Below are 11417 nucleotides of genomic sequence, written 5' to 3'. Positions count from 1 at the left end.
AAAATATTTGATGCATTTATATTTATTTATTGCATGTGTCTGTATTCTGAAAGTTGTCAGTAATGCTATTTATTGTTATTTGTTAGCCCAAGTCAATCAGCAGATGCCTCGTACGTTTGGAGATGGCGTTGTTCATATGTCACACTTTGACTATACTGTACCGGTAGACATTCCACTGCCCAGCCATGGTTCCACTGAAGGCAGCCCTGAGGAGACTGCAATAGGAAAACACATTGCTGAAAATCTTGTTGAAGATGGTGCTACATTACAGATGGGTATGTTATTTATCTTTGTGTCAATATTAGTTTATAATTTTATTGTTATTATTATATTAAAAAATGGTTGAAGCACAGTGGGTATAGTAGTATAGAATAGTTTGTTTTTTTTGCAGTTATTATATATTTTTATTTTTGCCTGTAATAAATTACAAATTATAATTAATTACCTATGTTAAATTACTTATTACAATCATTTCTTAGTAAATTGTTGAAATCAGAAGTTAAATTTTGATTTAGTATCATTAGGTAATAGATTATTTACTATCCATTTCACTGAACATTCTTTTATATCCAGAGGTTTCTATTTAGATTAAATTATAAATATGTTATTCATTTTAATTAACTGTTATTTTTATATTGGTGGGGATAAAATAATAAAAATAAAACCCTTTGTCCGCTAACTCTTTAATTTGTGCATCTTAATCAGAACTATACTGAAAATTAGAAAAAAAAATAAAGAAAGAAATGAAAGTGGATATTATAGTTCAATTAGTTAGATATGGTCTTGTTTGCTTGAATTGCTATCAGCGGTCCAACAGTCAGCTATGAGCATGTTATCTTAAATAAATTCTTTCTTATTATCTATATAACTCTTTCTTGTGTCCTTGTCTGTATTTTATTTTTTATGAGGAGGTGTGTCCTATTACATAACAAGTAGCAGAGCATGCTGTTTTTGTAATCTTCATATCATGTCTATTTATCCATAACATTTATATAATGTATAGTAATATATAATATGATGGTTCACAGAATCTTAATCAACTTAATCAAATATAATATATACACACACATACACAATCATAAATAATTATAGAATTGAAGATAATAAGGTTTAAATACTTGACAAGTATATTTGACAATTTTCATAATTTTATTTTGTGTGTTGGATAATTCAATTATACAATTTTCTTTGTACATTGCTAGTAGATTAGTAATATAATGTTGCATTTGTAGGAGTTAATAATGTCTTATGATATTGTATTTAAACTATGCTACAATTAATTATATAACAAGGTTCAAGATATCAATCAATAGTTGAAGATTCTTACTATTATTTATTATAGGTTATTATCACTTCAATATATCGAAAATGATGCGTCCATATCAATTTATATTTGTTTATTTATGAATTTGTAATTATTATTTGAAAGTTTTAATATTAAAATTCTAATATAATAAAAAACAAATATATTTAAAATATACACCACTATTTTTCTTTTAACATACAAATTGCCTAATATAGTTTGCATATACACACTATGAATGGTTTAGGAAAAAAGAAGTTTAAAAAATTTAACATTTTTTTTTTTTATTTAAGTTTAATTTTGTAGATGATTTGATTTTTTATATAAGCTCAAATCATTTTCCAATTCATCTAAAAAAGGTTGGGAAATCTTCCTTTACTCAAAATACATAAAAGTATTAATAAATATATGATAGAGGAAGTTATCGGTTCTCAGAAGAGGAAATGAATTAGATTCAACGAGTATAACAGCCTATTCAGTAAGGGACTCACCATAACTGCCCTTGCATCCCCTTAAGGGATGTACTTCCTATTATTGCAAGTACAGCAGTATATCAAAGCATATTATAATGGGGTAAATCTTGTGAGGAGGGCTGATGAGGATCCTAGCAACTGGATGCATAGTTTATTTTGTTTTTTTCAAACCTCTTCATTTTTATATATGGTTACAAAATACAAATATATAATACAATACATTATATATATAAAAATTTACATGATATCTTCGTTTGCCATATGGCATTATAAGGTGAGTAGTTTATTTTGCAAAGAAACTTAAAAATATATTAAATTACATTACATTAAAATGAGTGGGATGGGGGTCATCCCAAAGGTGGTTTTAATCACTAGAAAAAATACAAAACATTCTATTTATTTGTATATTCTACTTTGTTATGTAAAACTGTATTTTTTAAGGTCATCATTCTCAAATACAAAATAATCTAGTTAATGAACTTCTTTATAAAAATTTTCCAAAGTTACACTGATAAAGTTAGTGGATATACAGGTATTCCTGCTTCTATATGTATAAACATATTTTATGTATTGTTGTGTTCTGTATTTGTTCATTCTTTTTGTTTCTATATAGTGGATTACCAGGGAGTTCCCATCCAGTCCTAATAAGCCAAAATGGAAATATCACCAAAAAATAAATTGAACTTCCCTATTAGGAACCAAACCTGTAATGCTTCAGAAGGGACATTAATATAATTTTCGCAAAAAAAAAAAAAAAATAATAATAATAAATAAATAAAGGATAGAATATAATTGATAATGCTTAAATAAATAAAAAGAATGTCGCATCTCAATGGTGATAATATCAACAGTCCTTGCCTACAATACTCTATGCATTTGACTTAGTCAAAACCTAATTCCTCATTGTACCTGATTGCACAATCTTCCCATCTTTGTTTTGGTTGATAAAACATAAATAAATGAAATAATAATGATCCTAATTGAAACAATCAATATTAGGATATATTTTTTGTTAAATTATAAAGCATTTGATGTTATAGGGATGATAATAAATAAAAAAAGTAATTCCATACCAAAATATTTAGATCATTACTCACGGAATAAGCTTTGTACATTAGCTTTAGTGTGTTATTAAAATAATAAATTATTTTCCATTGCTCATTTGTGTTTACCAGTTCACTAATTAGTAATTTCCTAATTAATTAAGGACTTAATTCTGATAGTGAATAATTGGAAATTTTATTGATTATATGATATTGGAATTAAATTTAATTAATTATTTAGCTGCTCATGTTTAGATATTGATATGTTTAGTTGGGATATATACATGTTAGTTTCCATTTATTTAAACTTGATTTTTAAACATAATAATCCCCCTGTGAGGAATAATTTATAATTTGAACTGGAAGTTGTTTAAATGTGACTATTGAATTCCAGATTATTATTTCTATTATTGTATGTTTCATACCATAAATGTTCCTTCATTAAATTGAATTTTTTTATTTGTTCATTTAGGTATTGGTAGCATTCCAGATGCAGTACTCAACCTTTTGGGTAACCATAAGGATCTCGGCATACATACTGAAATGTTTGCTGTTGGTGTTATAAACCTAGTGAAGAAAGGTGCTGTTACTAATGGCTTGAAGCCTATTCACAGAGGGAAAATAGTATCATCATTTCTTATTGGTTCAAAGGAACTGTATGACTTTGTTAACAACAATCCTTCTGTCTGTAAGTAATTTTATTTTATTCCTTATCATAATTTGTGTTAATTTAATTACTATCCTGGTGTTATTTTTTTCTAAAAAGTAATTTCAAAATTTATATCATTAACAACTTTAAAATGGTAATTTTTTTTTAAACTTTTTGATCAAAGTTTATTAGTTTTTCCAAAAATTAAAGTATTGAAAAAAGTATTATTAAAATAGATCATTATAGAATTAACAAGTATTTTAGGAAAATATTCATAAATAAATATATACAATAGTCATAATTTTTACTTAACACAATTTATTGTCATAATATCTCTTTTTAACATAAAGGTGATTTGTTCTAGATTAATGGTCTAAAAATGTTTTTGACTAACAAGAGTCTTCAATAGGTGTTCAAATATTTTATAGAATTCTTTCCACCTTTCACTAATCTCATTCATCATTTTTGTTGTTGATTTCTAACAATACTGTTTTTTCTATTGTCATCCTCTTTCATTTTTTTTTTTAAATATTTGTGTATTTTAAGTTTCAGTGTTAAGATGACCCAGCCTATCTGCTGATTTTAATTTTGTAGTTTACTTGTATGAATTTAAAATTAAAAGTAAAAAAAAAACTTAAATAATATTTATTTAAAGTTTTTGCATCTGTATATAGTAATGAAAATTATTTGGCTGGTCATATTCTTTATATACTCATCAAAAAAAGTTTTGTATCACTTCTTCTTTCCATACTAGCAGTAAGTCAACTACTAGTAATGGAGTATTTTGTATATCTCCTTGGATTCCTACCTTGTATATTTCAGCAAATAACAATGGTGGTGCAATTTTTTTTTTTGTTTTATATATATATCAACTGATAATTGAATTTAATTTCAACCCCTTCCAGTAATTGCAGTATAACAAATTTCTGTGCAGATCTAGTAACCACTCAAATTCATTGGGCTTTAATAGTACCCTGTGAAATCTACTATTTTCTTTATAAAATAAAACAGTAGTTTCGTGATAAGGTATTAGACTTCAAAATGTCACTGCATTCGATTGTTTTGGTATATCCATTTTCTTATTAGGAAAACATTGACTGATATAAAGTTTACTAAGGATTGAAAAATAAAATAAATTTGAGGGGGAGCCTAGCCTCATAAATTGGATACCCTTAATTGGATAAAAATATGGTAGTCTTGTGTGATTCTGACCAAATCACCTCCTTGAACAACCGTTGGTGCAGAAACAGTACTTCCTTACAAAGTACTGAACCCTGAGCCCTTCATGGGTTGTAGCGGTACAGATTTTAATTTTTTAAATTAATGTATACAGATACAGAAATATACAGTAATGTAAGTACCATGATCATATAACTAAAGTAGAGATGTAAGCAAAAATTGTGTGATGCAATTAACCAGAATTTTATATATTTATTTATTGCACTTTTACTCTTATATCTAAAAGAAAAGTAAATGTGTCTTAGCCTTTAAAAATATTCTTGTAAACCATAATACTTAGTTGTTTTTTTTTTAGTGATGAAGGAAGTCGATTATACCAATAGCACAGCCATCATTCGTATCCATCCAAAAATGACTTCAATAAACTCAGCTATTGAAGTAGATCTGACAGGTCAGGTATGCTCAGACTCCATTGGAACAAGATTGTTCAGTGGTGAGTTATATATTATTGCTATGCTCTTGATAATAATATGATTATCTAATACATTTTAATGTTATAAAAAAAACTCTTTTGTAGGCTTTGGTGGTCAGGTTGATTTCCATCGGGGAGCTGCTGAAGGAACAGATGGAAAGGGTAAAGCAATAATTGCTCTTCAATCAATGAACAAAAAAACAAAGGACAGCAAGATAGTGCCTATATTAAAGGAGGGTAAGTACTTCAAATAGTTCTTATTTTTTATCATCAATTCCGTTATAGTTTTCTTGATTAACTGTTTTTGCTATTGAGAATTATTATTAATGATGATTATTATTATTATTATTAAATTATGAAATATGATAGCACAATGAAAAAATGGGAAATAATAACAAATGACGTGCTGTTTTACAAATGATTTGCTAGTGGTTTATGAAAATATCTTTTATAAATAAGGAAGATGGTCTAGGTGCAGTAAAAAAAAAAACCAACTTTAATATTGATTAAACTATTTAACGTGAGCCAAGGTTTTGCCTCACTTTGCTGATGAAAATAATGTAATAAATTGAGAGAAAGATAACATGAAATAAAAGTAAATTAAGGTGTGGCTAAATAAGATTTAAAATATGTGGAAATTTATATAAAAATGAATAAACTAAATATATTTACTTTAGTTTACTTTTATTTCATGTTATCTATTCTCTTACTTTGTTACATTATTTTAGTTATTTATATATTTTTTAGCCCTGCTAAGTAGGGTGAAATGTTGGCTCACATTAAATAGTTTAATTACTGTTTGAGTTTTTAAAATTTTATTTATTTTTTTTTTACTGTACCCAGATCATCTTTGTTACCTCAACTGAGAGCCTCAGTGAAAGACTTTCCTCCTGTCGTGTAGAATATGCGCTGGGAAAATTATTTTTGGCCCGGAAAGGTTAAACAAACAATCCAACCATTGTTTATAATCAGCGACTGCCCCTCTTTTTCTGCCAAAAGAATCAAACTGCTTTTATTTACAATCACATACATGTTTTCCTTTTAGAAAATAAATGCCTTATATACTTAAAATAAATCAATTTGCAAGTCAATTTTGCAAATTAACTAAACTAATAAAATTATAACCTTTTATATATAAGAAGATGGTCAGGGTTGCGGTCAAAAGAGAAACAAAAATAGTTTACAACTATTTATTTTCCGACATTTCGCCCCACTTTTCAGGGCTTCATCAGGGCTGTTCAAAGGAATACGTTGAACTCGGAAGGTTCAACCGATTCCTTTGAACAGCCCTGATGAAGCCCTGCAAAGTGGGGCGAAACGTCGGAAAATATGTAGTTGTAAACTATTTTTGTTTCTCTTTCGACCGTAACCCAGACCTTCTTCTTATTTATCAGTTTTTACGGTCAACTATTTATACACATATATAACCTTTTTTCTTTAATGCTGCTTCAATGATCTTCCATTTATATATTACATGTTTTAAACTAAAAAAATTGGGAATTGAAATATAGCTGACTAATTAGCTCTATTTTTATCTTTTCTGGACCTGTGTGAAGATAATAAAAAAATAAAATGCAGGAATGATTTATTGTTTACTAAATAATTCCAAAACAATCCCTTATTTCACCTTCTTAATTTGGCTTCCCTTAATTCCACTTTTATTTATTGTTTGTAGCTTTGTACGATCAGCAAATTCAAAGTTATCATTTAACATCTAAATTTATGTTGTTCTGTTGGTTCTGAAAAGTAATCTTTGCAATAAGAATTTAAAAGATTACATAATATACTTCCTGTAGGTCAAATTAAAAGCATATTGGCCACAAGATATGTTTATGCAATTGTTTTCAGTAGTTTTCTATTCCCCTGAAAAAAATTAAATGTTAAAAAAATATATAAATCTTGGTTCTTAGCCAAAAAAAATTAGTTTTTCCAATCTCTCTGCAGTGTTTCAAAGTTGTAATTCTAATCAATTGCTCTTGAGCCAACAATGACCTAAGTTATAAATTACTTATAACAATAAATTGTATTCGTTCAGTTATATAAATCAAACATGGTTTCAGTTTCGTCTACAGTAATAAATATGCCTCTGAATTTTCAGGTGCTGGTGTTGTTACAACGAGGGCCCACATCAATTACATTGTGACAGAACACGGTATTGCCTCCCTGTTTGGCAAGAACCTTCGGCAAAGGGCTTATGCTCTGATTAATGTTGCTCACCCTGATCATCGCGAAAACCTTGAGAAAGCTGCTTTTGAAAGGCTCAAAGCCATGCCAGTCCCTTAACCTTCTGGTATAGGTCGAGATGGAGACAATCAACCATGGTCGCCATGGTCTCTCTGGCAATATTCTTACCAGATTTGAAAACATTTAACTAAAAGTACATTATTAAATTGTCATCTTTGCTCCTGTGGAAGCTGTATAAAATAGGCTTAGAACATTGAAATATTGGCCTTATTAATGAATTTAATATTAATACTGTTGTAAATTATTTTGTGCTAAAGCTTTAAGTTTTGTTTTGTTAATAATTATTATTAAAAAATTTGTATCAATTCTAATATATTGTTATTGTTTTTTAATTCCAAATTTATGTTATTTTTTAAAAAAATTTGGATGCATTATATTATTTAATATTTGTTCTTTCTTACAAAATTTTCTTTCCTATCAATTTTTTTTATTATTTTGTCCAGTTAGATTCCCCTGTTTTAATAAATTCGCCAATAGAAGACTGAATATACTTGATGATTGAACGAGATTATATTGTATATTTATATTGAATGTTTTCATTTAAATCTGAATTTAATTTTTTTTAAAGTCTTTTGTTAGCTCCTGGCATTGCCGCCACATAAGTATGATCAGATTATCGATTCAATAAAAAGCATCACAATTTCTAATCTCCTTTTGACAATATTTTTTTCTAAGTTTAAAAATATTTTTTGTATTTATTTTTTTAATTCTTGTTGATTAAAGGATATAGAAAAAAGTGATCACGTACTGGTAACTTATTTCATTTTTTAATGAGATTATGATTTTTTTTAATATACAAAAATAATAAATAATTTCCAATTAAAAATGAAAAATAAATTTGTGTTTAAATTTTTTCAAGACTATCATTTTCTTCTTATATTTGATTTTAATTATCTGTAAACTTTTGTGCTTGACTTTATATTTTATTTAAATATAAAATTATTGACTTCACATTTTAAGTAATTGATCACCTTATAAAACAAGTGTTATCACAATCTGTTTTGACATTGTTGTTAATTTTATGAATGGAAAATGGTCCGGGTGCGGTAAAAAAAAACTCAAATAGTAGATAATTATACTATTTTAATGAGCCTCAATTTTTGGCTCAATAAAATAGTATAATTATCTACTATTTGAGTTTTTTTTTTACCGCACCCGGAAAATTTTCCATTCATCTATACACACAGTCAATCAATAATCTTCCAGTATGTTGTTAATTTTGTTTTTTTGCAGCTATCATTTGCTTAATTTTTCTCAAATTTTTAACTGAAACGGTATGGAAAACGAATATTATGTTTTTATTTTTTTCCTCTCTGATTAAACTATCACAAGGATAGTTCATCTTCCCTCTCCCTCCTCACTCAGTATAAGTAAAAAATCAAACTAAGTTTTTCTGAAAAGAATAAAAATTAGCAGACATCTACTGTTCCAATTGGCTATGTACTAGAGATTGAGCTTTTTAGTTATGTGGTACAGCAGTTAAAATTATGCATATTTTCTCAAGATAATTGAAGATAAGCCTGGAGGATAGCTAGCCCCCATTGCTTATGAAGGGATAACAGGTAGAGGAGAGAGATCTTGTCAAGGGTGAACAAAATTTAACAACCATTTATATATCAGGATTGACTATTAACCGAAACTTTCTAAAGTTGAGGCTGTGGATCTGTGATCTATTAAGGGGCCTCTACATGTTGGCCAAGCCATGGCGAACTCAGACATACGGGAGCATGTGGATGGGTGGGTTGCCTAGTCTTGTTGCCGATCCGTCGAGAGTCGGTTTTTTGGACACAGATCAAAGGGGTTCGTGTAGCATCTCCACCATTGTTCTTTGTCTAGTTGTAACTGTTAGGAGGTTAAAGGTGTTTGTTGGTACTTTTTATAATAAGTTTTATATTTAATTTTCTTTTTTTTGTAATAAAAATAATACAATCCAAGTGCAATGGCTGAAACCGCTAGTACGTCTGCCACGCTTGCCTCTCTGAATAATACTGACATGTGGATGGTCTGCTCTTTGTTTACCGAGCATTTGTACAAGCCTCCGATTCGCGGCGAGCGGCCAACATGTGGATCCACCTTAAGGGGTTCTTTAAGACCCTTATATATAGCCATACAGCTGTGACCGAGAAGCGGTCTAATCTTATCTGCTTGAGGTAGTTTCCTGCGTTATTTTGACATCGTTTATTTATTATTTTATCGACATTGCTCAGTATATATAATTACAAATACACAGTATGTAAATTGTTGATAAAAATAAGGATTATAATTATAATTAGGATTGTAAAGAAGCATGAATAAGAGACAATTGTTCCGAAACGTTGTACAATGAAGATAGATTATATTCATCTTTGGAAGTTTTTTAACCTCAGCAATTTATAAAAATTAATACAATCAAACCTTCTAAAAAAGAAAATCCATCATAAAAATCCGTTTGTTTACTTAGAAGTCATAGCTAAAGGCGTGAATTGCCAAAAAATTCTAGTCATTCTTTAAGCCGGTTTTTATAATCGTAATTATTAGAAACTACTTATGTTTATTATTAGTATTGCGTTGATGAATGGATTGCTAGGCATAGCGAAAAGCGTTTTGATCAGAAACTGGAACCAACTCACGAAAAATATAAAAGAAAGATGGGGGCTTTGTTCTTTATTTTGAGCTCCAGACCTTCGCCAAGACGCATAATGAAATATGTAAGTCCTGTAACAACCGAAAAAAGTTTCGTTGAGCGATTTCCTCAAGAAAAGCAGCAAAAAATTAATCTCGTTAGATCAAAAACTTTATCAATTTATGTTGATACATAACCCAGCCACCAGTTCTGCCGATTCTCCCGACCAAAAAATATCTGTTTTACCCGACAAATATAAAATACCACTTTACCCGCTCTTGGAGGATCGTTATAAATGTAACTATATGTTTGTAGTGTTGCACTAGCTCTGGTGTGATAGCTTATAGTTCAAATAATGTCAGTGAAGCAACTATCTCATATATAAGCCTTCCATTCATAAGTTCTAATTAGATATAAATTTAAGTACAATTTCCGTTATTGCGGCAAAGGTTTTAGCCATTACCATGGTATAACTATTTGATAGTTACAATCATGACAGCATTAACTGTTACGAATGTTTTATTGTCGTGATAGTAACGTAGCAATGGGTATGGCATGACGTACAAGTAACGTCAGTTGACTAATATTCGTATTAACTATCATATGTATACGCTACGACAGTGAACTGTCACAACATAGAACCTTACCAAATGTAATGACGATAGGCGGGAAAACATTATTCTTATATTTTTACCAAAGACTTATCCAACTTAAGACCAAATATAAATCCAATTCGGGCCCCAAAAACAAGAGTTCTTAAAATTATATCCACCCCAAGCCCCAAAAATAATCCGCCCCGGGCGCCAAATATAAATCCGACCCGGTTCCCAAAAACATATCGACCCAAGGCCCAAAAAACCGTGCCCGTGTAGGCCTCGCGAAGCGCCGAGGCGACATATTTCCGTGACAACGTATACTCTATGCTAATCCTCTTACCCCCACCACCTCACTCTTACCCATCCCCACCACTACCTTCTCCGTTACGGGACACTTTTGCCTGCATGACTCTCAGCATCTATAATCCTCTTACCCCCACTACTACACTAATTACCTCCCCCACAATCTACTTCCGTTACGGGACACTTTTTCTAACATGGCATCCCGCAAAATGATTTATAAGACGTTGTCACGTCAAAAGAAATGTCATGTCATAGTCCCAAATTGGTCTAGGTACGCCTCTGTCCTAAAATTCAATATCTAAGGAGAAATAACTTTTTAATGATAGAAAAAGTTTCTAATGATTAACAAAGAACAAGTCGATGGAATAGAGTGACACTGCACTAGCACACAAACACACACATATATATATATAACGTAAATCTATTTTATCCGAAATGCCTAAGTAGCCGACAATTACCCACTAAGGTAAAAATACCCGAAAATCGGCATCACTGACAGCTACAGATCTTGAATTCTTATCGATATTATTTTATCGATAGTTTATTAATTTTT

The 11417-nt window shown here is 29.5% G+C and overlaps 1 protein-coding gene across 1 annotated transcript in view; it reads left to right on the top strand.

Moving 5' to 3' along the window:
- Positions 1-7674, top strand: part of LOC106678338 (4-hydroxybutyrate coenzyme A transferase) — a 12119-nt gene extending 4445 nt beyond the window's left edge. Inside the window, exons 5-9 of the mRNA XM_014416793.3 lie at positions 87-275; positions 3292-3507; positions 5003-5140; positions 5225-5356; positions 7218-7674. Of these exons, the coding sequence (XP_014272279.1) occupies positions 87-275; positions 3292-3507; positions 5003-5140; positions 5225-5356; positions 7218-7402 (860 nt within the window). The 3' untranslated portion in view covers positions 7403-7674. The remainder of the gene's footprint in view (positions 1-86; positions 276-3291; positions 3508-5002; positions 5141-5224; positions 5357-7217) is intronic.
- The last annotated feature ends 3743 nt before the right edge of the window (positions 7675-11417 follow it).

Source organism: Halyomorpha halys, unplaced genomic scaffold (genome assembly GCF_000696795.3).
Source record: "Halyomorpha halys isolate HHAL.00 unplaced genomic scaffold, Hhal_1.1 Scaffold134.1, whole genome shotgun sequence".
NCBI lineage: Eukaryota > Metazoa > Arthropoda > Insecta > Hemiptera > Pentatomidae > Halyomorpha > Halyomorpha halys.
This window is presented reverse-complemented; position numbering and strand designations above follow the sequence as displayed.